The 25,484-nt window shown below is 47.2% G+C and overlaps 1 protein-coding gene across 2 annotated transcripts; it reads left to right on the top strand.

The window, feature by feature from the left end:
• Window positions 1-9,183: 9,183 nt before the first annotated feature.
• Window positions 9,184-12,985, top strand: SELENOW (selenoprotein W). Of its 2 annotated transcripts, XM_031681970.2 has the most exons (6): window positions 9,184-9,509; window positions 10,904-10,928; window positions 11,032-11,085; window positions 11,243-11,317; window positions 11,425-11,523; window positions 12,587-12,985. In XM_031681970.2, exons 1-5 carry the CDS (start codon window positions 9,463-9,465, stop codon window positions 11,503-11,505), a joined length of 282 nt encoding a protein of 93 aa, XP_031537830.1. In that variant the 5' UTR covers window positions 9,184-9,462; the 3' UTR covers window positions 11,506-11,523; window positions 12,587-12,985. The 2 variants fall into 2 exon arrangements, with proteins under 2 accessions (XP_031537830.1, XP_072822859.1); XM_072966758.1 differs by lacking the exon at window positions 10,904-10,928.
• Window positions 12,986-25,484: the final 12,499 nt, after the last annotated feature.

The raw sequence follows: 25,484 nt of genomic DNA, 5'->3' as shown, positions 1-25,484 counted from the left end.
TTAAAAAAATTTTTTTTAATTAAAAAAAAAAAAGGAATTCAAACTGGACAAAGATTCCTTGATGTACGTAGAGATGTCTGCCATTGTGCTGTTGAGAAGGGTAAACGCAGAAACAGTCCAAGTGTAGAACAATAGGAAGCGAGTTTTTTTTACAAGTGGGATATTTCACCACCATTTAAGGAAAAAACAGCTTTTGGAAGAACTTTTAATGATCAGGGAAAATATAGTCTCTTTCAGAGAACTGTTACACGGGGAAAGGACACAGCAGGATCCGAACTATTTTTAAAATGTATATAAACATGGGCAGAGAAAGGCACGTGGGAGGACGGTCACCAGGGTTTCCAGGGACTACACATGGACAGTGAATGATGGTGGACTTTGACCTTCCTCCTTACATCTGTTTCTCCGCCTCTTCTCCACTTACTCCCGTGATCTTCACTGTGACGGACCCACCGCGGTGGATTTGAGATTCCACCCAGGTCTCTGTGGGCTCTGCTGACCTCCACCCTCCTCACAGCAGAGGCTGCAGGCAGAAACTGCGATTCCCAGACACCCTTGCAGCTGGATTCTGTGTGTAGAACCGGTTCCAGCAATTAGAGTCCCTCCAGAGTCATGGATGGCAGAAGTGACCACAGGGTCACGGCCAGGACTCTGCGTTCTTGAATCCAGTGGTTCCCTGCTGGTGGGTGGGTTCTGTGCTGTTGTCCTGGGCATCATCCCTAAACACAGGAAAATAATTTTTTTTTAAATTCTGAGAGTTTTCCAAGGTCTGCAAGAAATTAAACCACTGTGAAAAACTGTCATTTTTGCTGTGTTCATTTGCCAGTAAAAGAGATGGTGGCCCAGACAGGACAAGGGGCTTAGCCAAAGCCACACAATTGCTGAGAGTCAGGGGCCAGGCAGGACTTTCTCCATTTCACTTAGAGAGCCCAGCCTTCCGTGAACAAGGCAGGAGCACAGACAGACAGACGGTGGAGGACGCCTCCACCCCTTCGTGCCCACCTTCCCTGCATGCTCATAGTGGGGAGGAGGCGGGAATTGACCTCTGGTCTAAAATCATCCTGTGACCCTAACTCTGGAATGACATGTAAGTCTCCCAGGCCAGAAACCTGGCAATGTCAAGGATCCCTCCTTTTCCTTTAATGATGTCATTTAAGCAATTAATAGAAAGCTGTTCCTGTCCCAGGTCCTTGTTCTGGTCCCAGTGTGACAGGTGCTATTGTGACCCCCCCCCCTTTTTAACCACTGAAGAATTTAAAGCATAGACGAGGGAAGTGATACCCTAGATTTGAGATTCCACCCGGGTCATGTCCACTCTCCCTTTGAAATAGCCCTTCCATTTGTCCCCACCCCTACTCACCTACCCAGGTATTAACTCCAATACCAAATCCTCTCCTAGTAATTGGCATTTGAGCAGAGATTGGAATAAAATGAAGGAGGCAGCCATGTGGATATCACAGATAGCACAGGAAAAAGCTTTCCAGGTAGACAGAATAGTCAGTGCCAAGGCTCTGGGGTTGAAAACCTCAGGAAGGGCTGTGTGTGCCTGCAGCCAGTGTGAACCAAAGAGAATGTGGGAGGTGCGACTCATGATGCAACCTGGGGCCACATCATACAGGGCCATTCGGGCCTCGTGAGGAGAGAGAGTCCCTCTGGCTGTGGCTGGGGGACAGACTGTCAGGGGCAAGAGATGTAGTGAGAAAGCTGCAATCGTCCAGGTGGGAGATAATGGTGCTGGACCAGGGTGGAGTCTGGAGGGAGGAAGTGGTCAGATGCTGGATCAGTTTTGAAGGTGGAATGTGCAGACTGGCTAAGAAGTTGCATGTGGGTGTGAGAGGGCGAGAGAGAGACCAAGAAGGACAGTGAGAATATTCTAGGTGGAACATTTGGAGGGAGGGAAATGCTCTATGCAGAGACGGGGACATAGATGGTTTGGGGAATACCAGTTCCAGGAAGTAAAGCTCTAACTTTCCTGGCTTGGCGGGTTGGAGGGTTTGGGGGGAGATGCAGCGGAAGACAGAGAATTAATGAAAAATTGGATGGATGGATGGAAGGGGAATGAGTTCAAAACAGGTTAACTGGGATGGGGACAACTCAAATAAAAGTGGGTTTGGGGCAGAGAAATTCAGGTTGGGTTCTGGTCAGATTAAGCCTGAGTTGCCCATTAGGCTTATAAAAGGTGCAGTGGCAGAAGTGACTGAATACGGGAGTTGATGCTCAGAGGACTGGTCAGGGAGAGGCTGAGGCGGTCAGCATGGGGATATGGTGGCATTGGACGCAGTGGGAGCTGAGTAGACGAGTGGGGAGGAGAGGAGAGAGGGAGGTGGGAGAAGGAAGATTTAGGGAAGATGTGAGGAGAGGAAGAGGGCGGGAACCAGAAAAAGGGACATAGCAGAAGCGGCCAGAGAGGTGGGAGGGAATCAGGACCGCAGCTGGACCACTCGGCAAGGCTGGAAGTACCCCTAGCAGGGAGGAGGGGTGATGGGGGGAGTTGGGGGAGGTCGGGTCAAGGATGGGTTGCTAAGAACTGCCGCGGGGGATCCAGGAGCGGGGACGCCCTTGCTGGTCACGCCTGGAACGGTCTCGTGGCGCCGCCTGCGCTCCTGCGTGAACATCAACGTCCCGGTCTCTCTGAGTGTCCGGTGTGGACCGTCAAATGCAGGATTTCCCAAGTTCAAGAGGAAGCGAGTAGAGATGCTGGAGAGACAGTGGCCGCCAGGGGGCGCCGAGAGCCCACACCTGGAACCAGTCGGCTTGGGAGGTTTTCGCGCGACCGTAACTCCCCCGTCACCCTTACGCAGGACCCCTCAAAAGACCACATTGCAGCAGGCGGGACAAAAGCTAGACTACTCCCCTCCCCGGGAGTGGGGTGGGGGCAACGCGGTAGCTGCTGCTTTCTAAATAGATGGGAGCAGATCGGAGGTATCTTTCTACCCAGAGGGGCTTTTGGGGCCTGGGGGCTGTGGTTTGGGTCTTGAAAGTCCTGGTCAGTCGATGACACTTGATTAATATGTCTACACTGGTTACACACCCTGTCCACTCGGGCCTGGACTTGTGCCAGAGGGGTAGACAGAGGTCCGGGACATGGGGGTGGGGTTTGAGGGTAGAGGGCCAGAGGGAGGACAGGACAGACAGGGATTCCCTGCCCACGAAGGGCATGTGTAGATCCCGGTGGGGGTGAGGGCAGAAGATGTGGAGACAATTGCTGTACAGGTCCTTGTCACTTTGCTCTGGACAAAGATGTCAGGCCTCACCCGAGAACTTACCAAGAACCCCTAGGGACTGCCAGGCATCATTCCATGCCATCCATGCATCCATCCATGCATCCATCCATCCATCCATCCATCCATCATCAATCCATCCATCTCCATCCACTTATCTACCCACTGATCCTTCCATCATCCATCCGTTTATCCATGCATCCCAACATAAAGAGTGCATGCTCTATGAATTTGTTTTTATGAAGTCCTAGAGTAAGCCAAACTCAAGTATATGATATAGGATAGTGGTGACCCTGTGGGGGAATTGACAAGGAAGATGCCTGAGAAAACTTCCTGGGGAACCGGAAATGATCTCTATCTTGATGTGGGAGGTGGTTAAATGGTGTTATGCACTTGAAAATTTCACTAAGCTGCACGTTTAATATTTGTGTGTTAAAAAGGATAATTAAAAAAAAGGTGATGGTCAGGGAAGGCTCACTGAGGAAGTGACATTTGAGTAAAATGTCCATGTTACCAGCACCAGTGAATCTTCCCAAGATCCTGCAGGTACCGTATTCCTCAGTGTATCCCACACCAGATTACTTTAGCTCCTTCGGGTATCATATTCATCAGAATAGGTCACATGAAATTCCTGCCGCCTACTGTTTGCAATTGTGTCGGTGGCTCAGTATGCATATGCCCGTGTAAATGAAAGCAGCCTGATGGGAACTTAGTGAGACCTTAGACAAATCGGCCTCCAGTAGAAGAGCCTATAAGCCCTACTTGAAAACATTTAAAATCGGAAATATGCCCTTTCCTTTTAAGGATGCAAATTGGCCTCTTATCAGCCAAGGGTCAGTCTGCAAGGAAATGAACCACTTTCCCCCCCTCTCTGCTCCCCCCACTCACCCCCTTCCAACTTGCCTGAATTCCTAGCGCCTGCTCCTTCCCTAGAAAGAGACAAGAATTATCACTGGGAGAGGCAGATAAGAATTTTCCTGGTGTTAACAAATGACTTAGTTTGCTTTCCTGTTTCACATACATTTTTTTTTTTACATGATTCAATTGTCTCCAATGTTTGGGCACGGACATTCCAATAAACATGTTGTTTTAAAGATGGTTTTTGTGAAAAGTTAAGATGTTCACAATTGTAGCTGTTGATATAAGCGACTCACTAATAAACTTACTAAATATTTTCTTAAAGGTGCATTTATCTAACAAGAATTTACTGAGTGCTTGCCACGTACCACGCACCACTTATGATGCTAGGCACATACCATAAAGGAGGAAGAAACAGAAAAACACGGAGTGCACATTCTAGTGAGGGGAGATGGCTAACAGCATACAAAATATAAAGTAAGATACGTTGAATTTTAAGGGTGTCAGCACCATGAGAAAAGGGGGATACAGAGAGCTGGAGGAGGGGGTTGCAATTTTAAACAGGTATCAGGGGAGAAGTGACATTTGAGTAAAGGTCTGAAGGGAGTAGGGAGAAAGCCCTGTGATTGTCTGAAGGAAAAGTGTTCCAGGTGGAGGGAACAGTAGATGCAAAATCTCTGAGGTGGATACATGCTACAATGTGGATGAACCCGGAAAACGTTATGCTAAGTCAGACACACAAAAAATGACTTATTGCATCTCTCTATTTACTCGAAATGTTCCAAACAGGCAAATTCATAGGGACAGAAGGTAAATTGGGGCTGGAGGGTGGCGGAAGGAGGGAAGGGCGGTGACTGCTTACTGGGTAAGGCTCCTTTTGGCGTGATGAAAATGCCTTGGAACTAGGTAGAGGTGCAGGCTGCACAACATTGTGACTGTACCAAATGCCTCTCATGGTAAATGTTCACTTATGCGACCGATTAACACAAACTCCTTTCCAATCGCCATTGTTTCCTGTAAGAAATGATGACGTAGGACTATTCCTCAGAAATAGGTAGAATGTACTCTGTGAATGTGCTAAATACCACGGAATTGTACACTCTGAGAGGGTGTTAGGTGATGCTAATTTAACCTCAATTTTTAAAAACGGCCACAAAAAAAATGCTGAAGAGGTAGGGTGTCAACTATATTCCGGGAAGAGCGAGGAGGCGGGTGTAGCTGGGGCACAGTGAGGAGGGCGTAAGATCAGAGGGCTAAGGGAGGGGCCTGAACATCCCGGCCCTGTAGTCCATGGTGATGACTTTGGGACGCGGAGTGACCGGGAGCCCGGAGTGAGCGGCCGCTGGTGGGGACGGGCGTCCCCTGGCGGCCCTGTGGGGACCAGACTGTGGGGGAAGTAGGGCAGGGCAGGAGCCCAGGGAGTCCCGGCGGGAGGTGGCCGCGGTCCACCAGCGCTAGTAGGTGGAGGTACATCCAGGATTTACATAAAAGTAAATCCACCATAAGTGCCTGATGTTCAAGTAAAAAGAAAAAGCCAATGGACTCCCAATTTTTTTTTTTGGGTCTGGTCTGGAGTTGCCATTTCAAGATCAGAAACCTAGGTTGTGGTGCCCCCGTTGGACGCCTGATTGTAGGTGTCAAGTAGGCGGTTGGATGTAAAAATCTGGCATTCAGGGGCTGAAAATCTGCATTGGAATTTGCATTCATTAGATCCCAAACCCATGAAAAATGCCCATTCTCTTCCCAGCTGGTGCAGAATTTTTATTTCGTAAAAGCGATTCCCCTCCCCTTAAGCCCACACACAATGGAACAGTGAACAGCGTGGCGTAATTTGTGTTTTAGACTTTTCCTCCCACGTCCTCCCCTCTCCATCTGGGTCTGACCAGGGCTACCAGTTGTGTCAGGGTCTCCAAACCATCCATGTGATCGGAGATTTACTAGAAGGTCCCATGGGAGTCAGTATATAGCTGAAACCACCCAGGTGGTATAGACAGTGAAAGTGTGATGGGATCGTCTTGGTCACTTCTCCACCCGAGATTGGACATTGAGCCTAGGGCAGCATCTTCCCTGGGGCCAGGATGAGGCAGAGGCCAGACTTCCTGTCTTCTCAGACGTCCAGGCTTCTTTCACCCCCTTGGAGCTTTCAGGGTCCCTGACAACTCCCCTACCGCACCCTACGTGCTCCGACTTTTCTGCACCTTGCCCACTGGCAGGTGGTTCAGACTGCAGGCTCTGCAGCCAGACAGTGGGGTCAAATCCAACCTCTGTGCTTGGTGTGATCTCAGATGAGTGCCTCTGTAGAATGGGATAATCTCAGCTTCTAGGGCCTGAAGTAGGCTCTTCTTGCATCATTGTGTATTTAAGTGCCAGCTGCTCTTATTGTTAATAGAGCTGCCTTCCCAGATCTATTTACAAAACTCCCTGCCATCCTTCCTGGCTTTATTTTTCTTCCCAGCACTCACTGTGCCCTCGAGGAATCCCTGTTTATTTATGTTTTCCTGTGTGGTCTCCCCAACCATAACATGAGCCCCAGGAGGCGGGGACCATGTCTGTTTACTGCCTGTATGTGTTTCCGGCTGGGTGTGTCCCTGTGGTGGGTGTGTCTGTGCGGGTGCGGCTGTGCCCTGGTGTTCACCTCCAGGGTGTATCCAAGTGAGAGTCCATCGGGCAATGTGGCTGGGTTATTGTGTTAGTTAACATTGTGGCGTGTGTGTGTGTGTGTGTATATAGCTGGGCAGTTGTGTGCCAGAGTCTGCCTCCAAGTATAGCAATGCGGTTGTATAGTCTCATTGTGTGTCTTGTCCCCGGCATGACGGTGTGGGCTACTGCGTTACTGTATTGTTGTGTGGCTTTGTCTCTTGGGGGGCGGGTGGAGTTGTGTGTTGCTGTGTGTGTCAGTGGGCATTAATGATCAGGTCTTTGTGTGCAGCTGTGCTGTTGTGTATCACCATGTGTGACTGAGTTCAGCAGTGTGTGCTTTGTATGTAATTGTGGGACCCAGTGAGCAGGATCTTGGGGTGAGCTGCCATGTCTCTGGCCGGATACGTGTGCGTTGTGTTATTGTGTGTCTCGGGGGCAGTTGCATGTTCCACTGTGTGGCCAGGCAGAGGTGGCTGCCATTGTGCATTGCGAGGTTGGAGGTGTGTTGTGACCCTGGCTGGATGTGGGCAGGGCTGTTGTATATCAAGAGCCCAGTGTGCGTTGGTGTCATTGTGTGGCAGAACAGAGGTGTGTGCTGTTGCATTGTTGTGTCTCCGGCTGGGTTGTGGTTTGTCTGGATGTGCAGTAGTGTAGCCGGCTAAGGGTGAGTGCTGTGTGTTACCAACGGGGTGTGTGTGTGTGTGTTTGTGTGTGTGTGAGTGAGCAAGGGGTGAATTCCCAGCCCCAGAACCATCACTAATGTCTCCAGCCTCCCCCACCTCTGGGCAACAGAGACCTCTTTGTTCTCAGTGGCAGAAGCCAGTGTCTCTCCCTCCTGAAGCCCCCGGCAAATTCTCAGCCCTAAGCCTGGTCAACAAAACAGCCTCTGAGCATCTGCCCTGTGCCCGGTCACTTGCTGGGTGTACTGGGAACATCAGTAGGGGCACCAGACCTGGGGACAACAGAGTGGTTGGGGATGTGATGGGGGCGGCAAGGGGACCCTGACCATCTGGAGGGGCTTGGGTGGCCTTCCTTGAGGATAGAACGGTTAGAAGATAATTTTGGGGAAAAAAGGGGAAATCATGACTCATATAGACCTTAAAGTGATCATGTGTTAAAGATTCAACTTAACACTGGGAGGTGTTACAACCAGTTCGAAGGAGAATCAAAGAACAGACATTTATAGATCAGGAATATTGAAACAAAATTAAAAAAAAAAAGGCAAAACATGTGGGGAGTCTTATGGTCTGAAGTTTTGTGTTCCCTCCAAACTCATATGTTGAAATCCTGACACCCCCCCCCCCCGCCCCGCCAAAGACAATGGTATTAGGAGGTGGGGCCTTTGGGAGGTGCTCAGGTCATGAGGGTGGAGCCGCGGTGAATGGGATTAGTGGCCTTATAAAAGGGTCTCCAGAGACATCCCCAGCCCCTTCCACCAAGGTGAGGACGTAGCAAGAAGGTGCCAGCTATGAACCAGGAAGAGGACAGTCACCTGATCATGCTGGCACCTTGATCTTCCCAGCTGCCAATACATTTCTGTTGTTTATAAGCTGTGATGGGGGTATAGCTCAAGGGGTAGTGTGCATGCTTAGCATGCACAAGGTCCTGGGTTCGATGCGCAGTACCTCCCCTAAAAAAATAATGAAGAAATAAATAAACCTAATTACCACTCCCCCCCTCCAGCTACTCAGTCTGTGGTATTTTGTTATAGGAACCCAAAGGTCAGGGTCGCAGCAGATGAGAACCATGGAGGCAAAGACAGAAGCTGAGGTATGAGGACTTCGGCAGAGCTAATCTCTATCGACCTGTCCCCTTGTACCAGACGCTGTTCTAGTTCTTTCCATATATATGAATTCATTGAACGCTCCCATCAACCCCTGGAGAGAAGTTCTTCATCTTGTTTCACATCTCTTATCTCCACATCTCATCACTCCCATGAGGGCAGGGGCTTTATTTTTTCACTGCTGTATCTTCGGAATCCATGACTGCAGGTTAGGTACCCAGTATGGATTTGTTAATGGGTAAGCATGCCTTGAAGGCGATTATGCTCATCTTCCAGAAGAGAAAACTGAGGCTCTCAGATAGCCATCCACGCCATAAGCCCGTAATTCAGCTGCCAGCTTCCCTTCCGGCACTTTTCATGAACCCCTCGCTTGGAAGGGCTGTAAGGCCCAAAAGAGCGGGCTGCAATACTGATTAGGCGGCACCTGGTCCGGCTGCCGGGCCTTAATAAGACCGCGGGGACCCTGGAGGGCGCACTGGAAACCTCAGCTTCAAGGGGCCGCCCCTGCGAACCCTGAATCGTTTCGGACTCGGCCCCCTCGCCCTCTCCCGCCGCCGCCTGCACGCCCTGTAGGGAAACGACCACCGTCTCTTGCAATTCCCTCTCCAGCCAGTAGCGGTTGGCCCTGAAGCCCCGCCCCTCGGGGCCATACCATTCCGGCTCGGAGTGGGGGGAACCCGGGGCGCGGCGCTCAGAGGCTTCTCCCGGGAACTCCCTCTGTCGGGACGCTCCCCGGCCCCGCAGGAGGAGAGGAGGGAGACTTGTGTGTGGGGCTCAGGGAGGCAAGCCGCAGGGACCCCCGTGTCCTCCCTATGGGGCCTTTCTCCCCGTTCCCCCCTCGCCGGCGTTGGTCCGCGCCGTGGAACGCCGAGTGCCGGGCCGCAGTGCGCACGCTCGGGCCCGGGGCGCAGACCTCTCGTGGCCGCGCTGGGATCCGGTCCTGTGTCCGCGCTGTCGCGGATGCTACGGTCCGGAGTCATGGCTCTCTCCGTCCGAGTCGTTTACTGGTGAGCAGGAGGGCCAGAGATCCCCTCCCCGCCCCCTGCCGGGCTCCGTCCTCCGTCCCGGCGGAGTGAGGCGCTGGGGGGCCTCGGGGGGCAGGACCCACGGGGATCCTTCCACGAGAAAAGGGATTCCCGTGTGGGTGGGAAATAGAGGACGTTGGACCGCCTCGTCCCCAGTTGGTGACATTCTAGGCATCGCAGGTCGTAAAAGGTAGAACTAAGACACATGTGTGCCCGTGTTAGCCCCACTCCCCTCCGGGGCTCAGCCTGGGGAGCAGGTGGGTGTCAGTTTGTAAAGGGAGAGGAGCCTCCGTCAGCATCTAGGTTTCCCCTCCCCAGTACCAGGAACAATCATGGGGTGGGGCCGGCCAGAGTCCAGAAGGTTCGAGAATGTTCCGGCTTGTGTTTGGAAAGGACAACAGATGCCTTTGGCTACTAACCCTACTTGTTTTCTGCGCTCTGTTTCCCCATCTGGAGAGGGGGAGAGAGCGAGCGAGAGCTTAATAAAGTTACCGCAGAGGGAGTGCAGAGTGTTGGTGCTAAACACGTTTGATTTAATTCCTCCGTTAGAGTGAAAAGGCCCCGGGTTGGCAGGGAATGTTGTGTCCTGTAGACCAATTTATCGCCTTGGCACCGAGGGCTGTGCTGGCTTGCACAGGCATGCTGGCGTGTAGGCGCTTAATACATGCACCATCAGTGAATCTCCTCTCCCAGAAGCGCCGTGAGGGGGGAATTTTAGCTCCATTTTACAGGTGAGGAAACAGGCTGGGAGTCGGGCTGGGCCAGGTCGGGAGCTCGAGGTCCGGACTGCAGATCACAGGGATAACTCCAGTCTGAGTTGGCTGGGAGGCAGAGGGTGGTGTGAGATTTTGAGGCCCCCAGGAGGCCTGTGCACCAGACTCCTGTCCCGAAATAGCCGTAGGGGTTGGGCAGGCGTTTGGATTTCATCCTCAGGCCTGGAGGGGCCTTGGGACTCCAGGAAGAGCGTTTCCCTTAGACTGTTCCACGCGCTGCGGGTGGGGATGCGCTGCGGGTGGGGAGTGCTCTCTTAGCAGTTCTAACCCACGTCTCTCCATTGCTTCCCCTCTCCTCCTTCTCATGCTTGTGGTCTCTCCTTATCATCCGCTGCTCTATGCTTGTCTCCCTTGCTCTGTGTCCGGTTTCCTGGTCTGGGTGGCCCCTCCTTCCGGTGTCCCTGCCTCCCCATCTCGGTGTGGCTCCCCTTTGTGTCTTTCCTCTCCCTTGAGGCTGTCTGTCCCCTCCTTGGTCTTGTCATCTGTGTCCCTCTTGATCTCTTCCTGGTCCCCTCCTGTCTCCCTCCATCTCTGCTGCTGCTGCCTGCCTGCCTCTCCCGTCCTCTCCCTGGATCCCTGCTGTCTCCCTCTCTCTCCCACCAGTGGTGCTTGAGGCTACAAGTCCAAGGTAAGCAGAGTGGCCCCAAGGGGCACCCCTGGAAGATAGGGGAAGAGGGCTGGCTGGTGTGGCCCCTGTGGACCCCTGCTGTGACCTCCACCCTCTTTTCCAGTATCTTCAGCTGAAGAAGAAGTTAGAAGATGAGTTCCCTGGGCGCCTGGACATCGTGAGTCTCAGGGTTGGGGGAGGAGTCCCACGTGGGCCGTGTTTGTCCCTCAGCACTGGATGGCAGCCCCACCCTTCACCCCTGTTCTTCATTCCCTGGGAAGGGGTGGGTGTCCCCAAGGGGGCATCTCAGCCCCAACATCTCTCCCTCTCCCCAGTGCGGCGAGGGGACTCCCCAAGTCACCGGGTTCTTTGAAGTGTTGGTAGCAGGGAATTTGGTTCACTCCAAGAAGGTATGTCTGTCTGTCTGTCCCACCTCATTTTGGGGCTACTGAGGGGCTGGGATTGGGGTTGGTGTCTTCGTTCCGGCTCACCCCTTCCTTCCTCCTCCCTTCCCCAGGGAGGTGATGGCTATGTGGACACGGAGAGCAAGTTTCTGAAGCTGGTGGCCGCCATCAAAGCCGCTTTGGCTCAGGGCTGATGTGTCCTGAAGGCAGAGGTGAGGGGGCCCAGCTCCTAGACAGCAGAATTGACTCCTGGCTCCTAGTGCGCTCTGAGCCTCAGTGCTAGCTTCCAGCCCAGGGCGTTCCAGAACGAGTAGTGATTTCTGTACTATTCTCTGGATTACAGGACTGTTTTTCAGTACTTTCTGAGTCTGATTTTCATTTTTCAAGCCAGTGTGTCATAAATGAGCCCCAAACCCACCCTGTTCTAGAACTGGACCCTGTTTGCTTGCCTAGTCCATGACCGAGCTCCCGCTCCTGGCGTTCCAGAGCCTGCAGGCACTTTCCCTCCCCTCTCAGCTTGAATGTCGGTGCCCACCACACAGCGCGCTGGAACTCAGCGTCCTGTCCCAGTGTACCGTGGACCCCCAAGTACCTGCTGCCAGCTGGCTTTGCACTAGAACCTGGTTCTCAGGTGGTGTAAACTCAAGTTCCATCTCTTATACCATTCTTGCTAGAGCAGAGTGAGGTTGCTTTCCATGTGAATTTGGACCTGCAAATTTGAATTAATGCAGTTCAGAAATGCAAATGTCTTGCCTCACGTGCAGGTCTGAGCTGACGTGAGTTTCCCCAAATCAAAAAAAGAAAATTAAGAATTGTGTAATTCCAAAGCTGCATGAGCTGGCTTCTTGGGGATTGTTGCTGTAAGGATTTGGAATCTTCCAGACTAAAGTGGAGCACGTCCCTTGCGTAAACCCACCATTTGCCACTTGCAGACTGTCGGCAACTCACAGGCTTTTACTTAAAACAGCACGAGGTTTGCTTGGATTACAGAGAGGTCCATCAGTGGATAATCTCACCCAAAATAATCAAAACTGGGATTTGTATAAGAGGAAAGAGAGGGGAAGAGTGATTCTTTGCATGTTTTTTGAGTGCGATTTCTGGAGTCCCGAGACCACCCCTAGGCTTAGCGATTTGCTTGAAGGACTCACCCAACTCAGCAAAGCTTTTATACTCACAGTTTATTACAGCAAAGGCTTAGAGATGAAAGTCAGTGAAGGGACAGACTTTAATCTGGCCTCTTTCCCTGCAATCTGACCCCTGCTTCTCTCTGCACAGTCCAGCGACTTTGGCCCAGCCCCTCTCGGCAGACGCTTCATGACAGGAAGGACTGAAATGTCTCATGGACGCCTGGTCCTTCCCTGATGTTCCCACGGCTGCCGGGTGGGGCATGTGGACACCCCTGGTCTTTGCCTGTGTGTGTGTGTGTGTCTGTGTCCCAGGAGTCTGACTTTGCACACTGGCCCTACTCCTTCCTTCCTCCCTCTTCCTCCCCCCGCCCCCCATTTCCCCTCATTCCCCATGTCTCCCTTCTACCCTCTGGTGTTTGGGCTGGTCCTGCCCCAGGCTTCCTTCTTCCAGGAGCCAGGTGGGGATCAGGGTGAATGAGTGTCAGATTTTGGCAGTGTTTGCAACGGTTCACAGTTCTCTCAATAAACGCTGATGAGGAGAACAAAATGTGCCTGTGTCTCCGTGTGTCCGTTTTACCTCGGGACCCTCCTCCCCCTGCTCTGCAATCCAGGAAATGAGTGACTCGGTGTGGAGTCTCTGGAGCCAGGCTCCTGGCTAATAAAGAAGCACTTTCTAGAAGCAGTGCTGAGTTTATGCAGATGAGGAAACTGGCTGCCACCGGCGGTGTTAATTGCAGCAAAACCCAGACTCCCAGATCTTTTGTTGAAAGAAATCTTTCCATGGCCCCAGTTCACTGGCCCTTGTGTCAGTCGTCTGCGAGGGCTGCCGGGACGCCAGGCTGGGTGCCTCAGACAACAGTAAGTGTTTTCCCTGGAGGCTGGGCGTCTGGGATCCAGGATCTCAGCAGGTTTGGTTTCTCTTGAGGCCTCTGCTTGGCTGGCAGACGGCCGCCTCCTCGCCGGGTCGCCTCCTGGTCTGCATGTGCACCCCTGGTGACCTATGTGAGTCCCAGTTTTATAAGACGCCAGTCAGACTGGACTAGGGCCCCCTTTAAAGGCCTCGTTTTAACTTAATATCCTCTTTGAAGGCCCAGTCTCCAAATCCAGTTACATTCTGAGTTCCTGGCAGTGAGGGCTTTGATGTGAACTTGAGGGGGGCACTTAACTTGGTGTGTAATGACGCTTTTTCCCTGGAGAGCTGGGTCTTAGGCCCTTTCCTGTGCATCCAGGTGGGCCAGGGCTTCCACCAGCAATGCGGCAGACTGGCGCCCTGAGGCGCGCAAGGCTGGAGGCAGGACAGGCCCGCGGCACCTGTTCCCGGGACCACCGGGCCCGGCGGAGACCCACGCAGTTACGGTGACGAAAGCACAATAGGGCGCCTCTCAGGCCTTTCTGCGCATCACCCTTAATATCCCATCAGTTTTAAAGCTGGTCTCTGGCTGAACCCAAAACCAAGGGGTGGTGAGATGGATCGACGTGCCCCCCATCATGGGTGGGAGGTATCGCAAACCCATGGCGAAGGGTGTGGCGACAGGGAGGGGTGCCAATCAGCTCTTGGCAGTCTTCCCCAGTTTAGAGGGGTCCTGGCCAGATCTCCGTGTTGGGGGCAAATCGTGACCCCATTGGGGGCAAACAGGTGACATCAGAGGAGGAACTTCTCATGGATAAACAGGCAGATCAAGTCCAGCCCTGGTGAAGATCTTCTTGAATTTCTCTGGTTACTTCATTTGTAAGAGGTCTGGAAGGTTATTTTGGAAGGTCATTCCGCTGGCTCTATGGTATATTGTTAACAATATTGACATCTAGTGGTCAGCCAAGCCGAGGTCAAGGGGGGCCCTGGACAGCACCTGGAGTTTCCTGTAGCCAACACTGGCCTGGTCCTCCCGTGTGAAATGGGTCCCTGGTTCCTGCGTTTAGGAGAAAAACAAGCTAATTGCAAAAAGGTGCTTGGTGGGTGTGTGTAGATTGCATTTTTAGCCCCCATGTATGTATCACAGCCCTCCTTTCTATGCCTCCTCGTGATGCTGGGTTTGATCACGTGACCTGTTTTGGCCAACAGAATGAGACAGAAAGTGGCTGTGTCAGGGCTGAGCTCAGCCCTCCAGAAGCCTTGTGTTCCTGCCAGCGTGAGGTTCCTGGGGTGTGATTAGAAGCCTCACTGGCCCACTTCTTAATATTTCATGTGGCTAGACTGGAAACACTATGGGAGTCTGGCCCCTTTGGTCCTTCTCTACAAACCTCAGTCAATTTATTTTTTAAGACCTTCATTTTAACACAGACCCCCAGCTGATTCCGAATGCTGTAGGCCAGGAAGATGTGGGTGCAGCACTGAGGTTTTAGAAACTACATTTATGATCCATTTTGTAAAGGGTAAGTCCTGATGGGTATTAGTAAATAAAGGTATTTTGAAATTTCAAAATTTGGAATAATTTCTTTCAGAAGTTCTTTCACTAAGGGTCATTATATCTTATATTCATCTACCTGTCCTGAAAAAGTTGATTCCAATCACTAAGGCGTATGAACAAAATTTCATCCATATAAAACCTACTAGAATATTCCTAAAAGCCCCCTGGCCCGCAACAGGAAAATGTTACTGTTTTTGTCTTGACAGCTCTCACCTTCATCGTGGGCTGATGCCTCGGGGGCCCTAAGAATCCTACCAGAAGGACTCTGGAAAAAGTTGTAGCAAATGAATCATGCCTAATTGGGCCTCAATTTACTGTCTGTTTGTTTGAGCCAGGCCATTGGGTGACCTGGGTGAGGTGAGGAAATACACTAGATGTCATCAAGAAGCAAAAGTCTCAGTCCTGTGGGCTTCTAAGTGGGAGACAGCTAAGAAACAGCTGGAAGAGACCCGTCAGGAGGCAGAGATAAGAGGATTAAGTGCCTGAGAACTTGAAAAAGTCACAGCCTCAGAAATGATACTTTTTTTTCTTTTCAAAATAGCTTTATTGAGATATTACATTCCATACAATTCACCCACTTAAAGTGTACAATTCAATTTTTTTTACTATATTCACAAATATATGTAACCATCACTACTGTCAATTTTAGAACATTTTTGAGGGGAGGTGGTAATTAGATTTATTTATTCTTTGATGGAGCTACTGGGGATTGAGCGCGGGACCTCGTGCCTGTAGACATGTACTCTACCACTGAGCTACCCCCTCCCCCTCCGTGGCTCAGCTCTAAATCAGGTAGATGGAGACGGATCCCAGAGAGAGGCCAGCAGGCAACTAAGACTCGAGGAACTTGATCTTAACCCCGTTTGCCAGCTCAGCTCATACTGGGGTCTGCAGGCTGTTATCTTCAGCTCCCCATTTGGTTTGGCCAAGCCACCTTGTGCCAACAGCCGATAATTCAAATGCCATAGGACTCTCAAGTCCTTTGTTTAGGCAAGAAATCGGGTGGGTCAGTCTAGGTTGCGTTATGCTTTAGTGGAAACGAAGAAAACCAAGCGCAGCCTCAGTGGGTTAGCACAACACATGCAAAGCTCTCTCCAGGGCCACTGTCCTCTCTGCATCCATTCAGTGATCTGCAGCAGCATGGTCCAACAGAACTTTCTGTGTTGATGGACTTTCTTTCTTTTTAAGTTATTTGTAGTAGTATAGCCAGCTTACAGTGTGTCAATTTCTGGTGTACAGCATAATGTTTCAGTCATACACATATCATATACATACATATATTCCTTTTCATATTCTTTTTCTTTCTAGGTTACTACAGGGTATTGAATCTAGTTCTCTCTGCTGTACAGTAAGACCTTGTTGTTTATCTATTCTGTACATAATAGTTGGTATCAGCCAATCCCAGACTTCCAATTTATCCCTCCTTCCCCCTTCCCTCCTGATAACCATAAATTTGTTGTCTATGTCTGTTTTGTAAATAAGTTCACTTGTGTCTTTTTTTTTTTTTAAGATTCCACATATGAGTGATATCGTATGGTATTTATCTTTCTCTTTCTGGCTGACTTCACTTAGAATGACAGTCTCCAGATCCATCCATGTGGCTGCAAATAGCATTATTTTATTCTTTTTTTATGGCTGAGTAGTCATCCACTGTATAAATATACCACAACTTTATCCAGTCATCTGTCGATGAGCATTTAGTTTACTTCCATGTTTTGGCTATTGTAAATAGTGCTGCTATGAACATTGGGGTGCATGTGTCTTTGAATCAGAGTTCTCTCCAGATATATGCCCAGGAGTGGGATTGCTGGATCATATGGTAAGTTTATTTTTAGTTTTTTGAGTATGTTGATGGACTTTCTATATCTGCTCTGGCCAATACCATAGCCACTGGCCACATGGTGCTACTGAGCCCTTGAAATGTGGTGGGTGGGACTGAATGTTTCATTTTACTTTATGTACGTTTACATTCCTTGCCCGTATCATGCGGCTCGGGGCTATCTTACTGGACAGTGCAGATCTAGACTGATGGAGACGCTGTTTTTCTACGGCGGAACCTGGACTCCCAGCATCTGCAGTCCGCACGGCTGGGAAAGAAAATGCACTAGCTCTTAAAGACTTCAGCCAGGAAGTGACACATATCACCTCTAGCTGCAGCCCATTGGCCAGAACCGTCACATGGCCCCACCCACCTGTAGAATCTGCCTGGAAACGGTGGTCAGGACCAGGAGGAGAGCCGGGAAAATGTTGACCACTAGAAATACCTACCATAGTCCTTTTATTTTAATTTTACCTTATGCATGGAGGATAAAGAGAAAGTGACAGGATTATATTTTGGCTTAATCAAGACAATTCACGTCTTCAAGAGAAAAAAGATTTTAGCAAGACAGGAAACGGGAGACGCAATGAATTCTTTTCCGACAGCGACACGATGTGGCCAATTTTGAGGACTGCATCTTCCCAGATCACCTCGGACCGCCAGGAATCAATGTGAGACCATGGAATCAATTCTGCTCATTGAGATTCGGTATAGTCAAGGAAATCACCAGTTTAGGCTTGTTAACATGACACTTTTCAAAGGAGTAAGAAAGAGGGAAAAAGACACCTCTCTTTTCAAATTCTTTCTGTGTCTGGATCCCGTCCATTTATCTATAACCCATCCCAGCTTCATTACTTGCTGACTGTGGGACCTCGGACAAGTGACCTCACCTCTCTGGGTGAAGAACTGATGGAAGGAGGAAGTAAGGGAAATGGGGCTAGGGAATCAAGGCGACGGGAGGCTGGGATTGAGCATGACTACAGTCATGTGCAAAATGAGAGATTTTGCCTTCAGTGCCTCTAGTATCCAGACGTCTTCCCTTCTTGACTCAGAATTGCTTTTTATGCCTCCCCACTTCTCTCCTCCAGAGGAAAGACTGCTTCTTCCTCTCCCCTTAACCCAAACCCTCAGAATGACTCCATTTTGCAGGACAGGCAGCTCCTCCCTGCAACCCCTCAACCTTTCTTTTAAACTTCAAGGCTATTTATTATGAAGAAGTCATGAGGTTGGTAGTCAGCCCAACAATGTAATCAAAATTTCAGAATTTTTCTATCTTTTTATTGTCTCCTTCCTTTATCTTGTTGGGTTTTCATCTGCTTGGTTTTTGCCTCAGGGTGGCAAGATGGCCACTGCAGCTCCAGTCATCACATCTGTGCTCCAAGCAGGAAGAAGGAAGGCACACTTCCAGCACACTTTCCTTTTGTGCCAGTCCTCCTGCCATTTAAAAAAATTGAAGTAAAATACATATAAGATAAATTTTACCATTTGAGCCATCTCAAAGTGTATGTATGATTGATTCAATGATATTTAGTACATTCCCAGTGTTATGTACTAGTTTTAGGACATTCTTCATTTTAAAAAGGAATTCTGAACCCAGTAAGTAATCACTCACCATTGTCTTGTTTCCCCAGCCTCTTGCAACCACGAATCCACTATCTTTGTCTTTATAGATTTGCCTACTCTGTTTCATAGCAATGGAATCATGCAATATATGGTCTTTTGTGTCTAGCTTCTTTCACTCGCCACAGTGTTTCCAAAGTTCACCCATGTTGTAGCCTGTGTCAGTGCTCCATTTTTTTTTTTAATGGTGGAATATTCCCTTGTACAAACGTACCACATTTTGTTTATCCACTCATCAGTTGATGGGCACCTGGGATGTTTCCATCTTTTGGCTATTGTGACTAATGCTGCCATGAACATTAATTTTTTGTTTGAACACCTATTTTCCATTCTTTTGGCTTAACTTTTATTTTTACGTGACTACAAGGTTATCATTGCATCTAACAAAATTAGCAATAACTCCTGAATATCATATAGTCCCTGGTCCATTTTTGAATTTACCCAGTTATCACAAAGATGCCTTTTTATAGTTGGTTTGATTGAATATGATCCCCAAATAAGATCAACATATTGCATTTGCTCTAAATGCTTCTTGAATGTTTTTTTCACTTCAAACCTGTCCTCTGTTTCTTGTTTTATTCTATTATTAAAATACCTGTCTTAGGAGATTGTTTCCCTCCCTCAGTTTTGAAGCTCTCCATTAGCCCGTTACCTAAGTGCGCTGGTTCCTACCCTTGGCTGCTCACTGGAATCACCTGGGGAGAGATTTGAACACTCAAGTCTCAGGCTGCACCCAGGTTAATTAATTCGGAACCATCAGGTATAGGGTCAGCACCCCTATTTTTTACTTTAAACAGACTTTTTTTTTCTAGAGCATTTTTAGATTAATAGCAAACTTGGGCTGAAGGTCCAGAGATTTCTCGTAACCCCCTGCCCCAACACACACACAGCCTCCCCGACTATAGACATCCCCACTAGATTTGTTACAACTGATGGAGTTACATTGACACCTCATTACCACCCAAAGTCCATAATTTATGTTAGAGCTCATGCTTGGTACTGACATCCTAGGGGTTTTAACAAGTATATTGTGATGCGTATTCACCACTAGAGTACCACAGAGTAGTTTCCCTGCCCTAAAAGTCCCCTGGGCTCTACCTAGCTGTTCCCCCCTCCTCTAACCCTTGGCATCTAGGGATCTTTGTACCGTCTCTGGTTTTGCCATTTCCAGAATGTCATGTTGTTAGACTCACACGGCGTGAAGCCTTTTCTGATTGGCTCCTTTCGCTTAGTAATATGCATTTGTTTCCTCCATGTCGTTTCGTGGCTTGGGAGCTCATTTCTTTATAATACTGAATAAAAATTCCATTGTCTGGATGGACCACAGTTTATTTATCCATTCCCATACCAAAGGACATCTTTTTTAAAAAAAATTAACCACTTTATTACTTAATTATTTTATTTTTAGTGGAGGTACTGGGGATTGAACCTAGAACCTCCCGTGTGCTAAGCATGAGCTCTGCCACTGAGCTATAACCCCCCCCCACCTCAGAAACATCTTGGTTGCTTCCAAGTTTCCAAGTCCCTCCCCTCACCCTTGGCCTTTATTCCAATGTGTATCAGTCACACTCCAGGTGCCCAATAGCCAGTTGTGGCCAGTGGCTACTGGATTGGACAGCACCGATATAGAATATTTCCATCATTCCAGAAAGTTCTACTGGGCAGCACTGGCCTAAAACCCCTTATTTCACAGGCAATGCAAAAAGAGATTTCCTAATTCCATCATCTCTTCTTTACTTACTGACTGTAAATCCCCCCAAAGGAAAAAAACCCTCTCTTTAGTTATTTGTTTACACCGAATTACACTGTCCACAGGAAAGACAGGAGAAACATGATTTTTCTTAATTTAGCAATGTTTAGAAAAGTAAATCAGATCTTCAACAACTTTCCTCATTTTTTTTTTGATTCTTTCTTTTTTGAGGACCATTGTGAACTCGTGGGTTTTTATGTATTTGACGTCTTTCTTTTCTTTCCTTTCCTTTCTTTTCCTTTCCTTTCCTTCCTTCCTTCCTTCCTTTCTTTCTTTCTTTCTTTCTTTCTTTCTTTCTTTCTTTCTTTCTTTCTTTCTTTCTTTCTTTCTTTCTTTCTTTCTTTCTTTCTTTCTTTCTTTCTATCTTTCTTTCTTTCCCTTCCTTCCTTCCTTCTTCCTTCCTTCCTTCTTTCTTTCTTTCTTTCTTTCTTTCTTTCTTTCTTTCTTTCTTTCTTTCTTTCTTTCTTTCTTTCTTTCTTTCTTTCTTTCTTTCTTTCTTTCTTTCTTTCTTTCTATCTTTCTTTCTTTCCCTTCCTTCCTTCCTTCCTTCCTCCCTCCCTCCCTCCCTTCCTTCCTTCCTCCCTCCCTCCCTCCCTTCTTTCCTTCCTTCCTTCCTTCCTTCCTTCCTTCCTTCCTTCCTTCCTTCCCATTTATTGCGGCATTTGACGTCTTTCAATCCGCTGCTGAGAGTCTTCCTTTGAAGTTCACATGGTTCCACCTTTGGTTTCTTCAAGTTGGCCCCCGAGTCTTTGGACGGAACCCCAGTAATCTCTGAGCTCTTCCTATTTTTTTTTTACATTTTTTATTGATTCATAATCATTTTACAGTGTTGTGTCAAATTCCAGTGTTCAGCACAATTTTTCACTCATTCATGGACATATACACACTCATTGTCACATTTTTTTCTCTGTGATTTATCATAACATTTTGTGTATATTTCCCTGTGCTATACAGTGTAATCTTGTTTATCTATTCTACAATTTTGAAATCCCATTCTATCCCTTCCCACCCTCTACCCCCCCCCCCCGGTAACCACAAGTCTGTATTCTCTGTCCATGAGTCTATTTCTGTCCTGTATTTATGCTTTGTTTTTGTTTGTTTTTGTTTTTTAGATTCCACATATGAGCGATCTCATATGGTATTTTTCTTTCTCTTTCTGGCTTACTTCACTTAGAATGACATTCTCTAGGATCATCCATGTTGCTGCAAATGGCATTATGTTGTCGGTTTTTATGGCTGAGTAGTATTCCATTGTATAAATATACCACTTCTTCTTTATCCAGTCACCTGTTGATGGACATTTAGGTTGTTTCCATGTTTTGGCTATTGTAAATAGTGCTGCTATGAACATTGGGGTGCAGGTGTCATCCTGAAGTAGATTTCCTTCTGGATACAAGCCCAGGAGTGGGATTCCTGGGTCATATGGTAAGTCTATTCCTAGTCTTTTGAGGAATCTCCACACTGTTTTCCATAGTGACTGCACCAAACTGCATTCCCACCAGCAGTGTAGGAGGGTTCCCCTTTCTCCACAGCCTCTCCAGCATTTGTCATTTTTGGATTTTTGAATGACGGCCATTCTGACTGGTGTGAGGTGATACCTCATTGTAGTTTTGATTTGCATTTCTCTGATAATTAGTGATATTGAACATTTTTTCATGTGCTTTTTGATCATTTGTATGTCTTCCTTGGAGAGTTGCTTGTTTAGGTCTTCTGCCCATTTTTGGATTGGGTTGTTTATTTTTTTCTTATTGAGTCGTATAAGCTGCTTATATATTTTGGAGATCAAGCCTTTGTTGGTTTCACTTGCAAAAATTTTCTCCCATTCCGTAGGTTTTCTTCTTGTTTTATTTCTGGTTTCCTTTGCTCTGCAGAAGCTTGTAAGTTTCATTAGGTCCCATTTGTTTATTCTTGCTTTTATTTCTTCTAGGAGAAAATTTTTGAAATGTATGTCAGATAATGTTTTGCCTATGTTTTCCTCTAGGAGGTTTATTGTATCTTGTCTTATGTTTAAGTCTTTAATCCATTTTGAGTTGATTTTTGTATATGGTGTAAGGGTGTGTTCTAGCTTCATTGTTTTACATGCTGCTGTCCAGTTTTCCCAACACCATTTGCTGAAGAGACTGTCTTTATTCCATTGTATATTCTTGCCTCCTTTGTCGAAGATGAGTTGACCAAAAGTTTGTGGGTTCATTTCTGGGCTCTCTATTCTGTTCCATTGGTCTATATGTCTGTTTTGGTACCAATACCATGCTGTCTTGATGACTGTAGCTCTATAGTATTGTCTGAAGTCTGGGAGAGTTATTCCTCCAGCCTCTTTCTTTCTCTTCAGTAATGCTTTAGCAATTCTAGGTCTTTGATGGTTCCATATAAATTTTATTATGATTTGTTCTAGTTCTGTGAAATATGTCCTGGGTAATTGGATAGGGATTGCATTAAATCTGTAGATTGCCTTGGGCAGTGTGACCATTTTAACAATATTGATTCTTCCAATCCAAGAGCATGGAATATCTTTCCATTTTTTAAAGTCTTCTTTAATTTCCTTCATCAATGGTTTATAGTTTTCTGTGTATAATTCTTTCACCTCCTTGGTTAGATTTATTCCCAGATATTTTATTACTTTGGGTGCTATTTTAAAGGGGATTGTTTCTTTACTTTCTTTTTCTGTTGATTTATCGTTAGTGTAAAGAAAGGCAACTGATTTTTGAACATTAATTTTGTAACCTGCTACCTTGCTGAATTCTTCGATCAGCTCCAGTAGCTTTTTTGTGGACCTTTTAGGGTTTTCTATATATAGTAACATGTCGTCAGCATATAATGACACTTTTACCTCTTCCTTTCCAACTTGGATCCCTTTTATTTCTTTCTCTTGCCTGATTGCTGTGGCTAGGACTTCCAGGACTATATTGAATAGGAGTGGTGATAGTGGGCATCCTTGTCTTGTCCCAGATTTTAGTGGGAAGCTTTTGAGTTTTTCACCGTTGAGAACTATGCTGGCTATAGGTTTGTCATATATAGCTTTTATTATGTTGAGATATGTTCCCTCTATACCCACTTTGGCGAGAGTTTTTATCATAAATGGGTGTTGAATTTTATCAAATGCTTTTTCTGCATCGATTGAGATGATCATGTGGTTTTTGTCCTTTCTCTTGTTGATGTGATGTATTACATTGATTGATTTGCGTATGTTGAACCAGCCTTGTGTCCCTGGGATGAACCCCACTTGGTCATGATGTATAATCTTTTTTATGTGTTGTTGGATTCTATTTGCTAAAATTTTGGTGAGGATTTTGGCGTCTATGTTCATCAGTGATATTGGCCTATAATTCTCTTTTTTTGTAGTGTCTTTGCCTGGTTTTGGTATCAGGGTGATGGTGGCTTCACAGAATGAGTTTGGGAGTATTCCCTCCTTTTCAATCGTCTGGAAGAGTTTGAGAAGGACTGGTATGAGTTCTTCTTTGTTTGTTTGGTAGAATTCCCCAGTGAAGCCGTCTGGTCCTGGACTTTTATTTGTAGGGAGGTTTTTAATTGCTATTTCTATTTCCTTTCTAGTGATCGGATTGTTCAAGTGTTCAGTTTCTTCTTGATTCAGTTTTGGTGGACAGTATGTTTCCAGAAACTTGTCCATCTCCTCTAGGTTATCCAGTTTGGTTCCATATAGTTTTTCATAATATTCTCGTATGATATTCTGTATTTCTATTTTGTTTGTTGTAATTTCTCCATTTTCCTTTCTTATTTTGCTAATTTGTGCTCTCTCTTTTTTCTTCTTTGTGAGTTTGGCCAGAGGTTTGTCGATTTTATTTACTTTTTCAAAAAACCAGCTTTTGGTTTGGTTGATTTTTTCTATGGTCTTGTTAATCTCTATTGTATTTAATTCCTCTCTGATCTTTATTATTTCCTTCCTTCTGCTGCTTTTTGGGGCTTTTTGTTCTTCTTTTTCTAATTGATTCAGGTGGTGAGTTAACTTGTTTATTTGAGATTGTTCTTCTTTTTTGAGGAAGGCCTGTATCGCTATAAACTTCCCTCTTAGCACTGCCTTTGCTGTGTCCCATAGGTTTTGAGTGGTTGTGCTTTCATTATCATTTGTCTCAAGGTATTTTTTAATTTCAGCTTTGATTTCCTCATTGATCCATTGTTTTTTCAATAACATATTGTTTAATCTCCATGCTTTTCTTTTTTTCTCCTTTGTTTCTCTGTTGTTGATTTCCAGTTTCATGGCATTGTCAGTAAAGATGCTTGAGATAATTTCTATCTTCTTAAATTTGTTGAGGTTTCTTTTGTGTCCAAGTACATGATCGATCCTGGAAAATGTTCCATGTGCACTTGAAAAGAATGTATATTCTATTTTTTGGGGGTGTAATGCTCTGAAAATATCCACCAAATCTAGTTTTTCTATTGTAGTATTTAATTTCTCTGTTGCCTTGTTTATTTTCTGTCTGGAAGATCTGTCTAGTGATGTTAATGCAGTGTTAAAATCTCCAACTATGATTGTATTCCCATCAATATCGCCCTTTATCTCTGTTAGTAATTCTTGTATGTACTTAGGTGCTCCTATATTGGGTGCATATATATTAACGAGTGTAATGTCTTCATCTTGTATCACTCCTTTAATCATTATAAAATGTCCCTCTTTATCTTTCTTTATGGCCTTTGTTTTAAAGTCTATTTTGTCCGAAATCAGTACTGCAACACCTGCTTTTTTGGCTTTTCCATTTGCATGGAATATCCTTTTAGCTCTTCCTATTTTTGGTGTGACAAGATGTTCCAGGCTGGCCCTGATGGATTTTTTCCTGCCTTAGACCTGGAGCCAGCCTTTACGCCAAAAAACTTCAGTTACCCCCAGAAGGAGATGATGTTTAGAGACACTCATCTGGGCTTCTAGAAGTCTAGATGAGCGGTAACAAAATCTCCAGGCTCTCAGGGCTCAAGGCGCTCAACACCGCCCACCCATCTATGAGCGGTGGGAGAGGCACGTTCTAATTGCTTCAGTGCCTCTGCGTCCCCGCCCCTCGCCCCCCACCCTCCCCGCAGGCCCGCTCCTGTTTCCTCAGTGTGCTTCTCTGTCCATCCCTAACAGGGGCTGTTCGATTAGCAGGCAGTGCTTGGGTTATATCCTGGTAGCCCCCTGGGCTGTCCACCCTGTTAGGTCTGTCCACTCCCTCACCTCCGTAACCGGTCACATGACCCCCTTCCCTCCCTCCAATCTGATCTAATTCTCTCTCTTCTCTCCTGAAGCCCGCCTGGCTTAAGAGGATTGGAGCATTTGCTAAATTGTACCAGAACAGGGTCAGAGGACCGACTGCGGAGAGACTCAGGGACCAGAGAGGCCACAGGGAGGCGGTAGAGGACGAGGGAGACAAGGAGATGGAGGGGCAGGTGGGAGCATCACCTGAGTGGAGGAGAAACAGAGGAAGGAGGAAGATATTGAAAGAGGGGACGTGCTTCCTGGCTGGGA

This window comes from Vicugna pacos, chromosome 9 (genome assembly GCF_048564905.1).
Source record: "Vicugna pacos chromosome 9, VicPac4, whole genome shotgun sequence".
NCBI classification, from domain to species: Eukaryota; Metazoa; Chordata; class Mammalia; order Artiodactyla; family Camelidae; genus Vicugna; species Vicugna pacos.
This window is presented reverse-complemented; position numbering and strand designations above follow the sequence as displayed.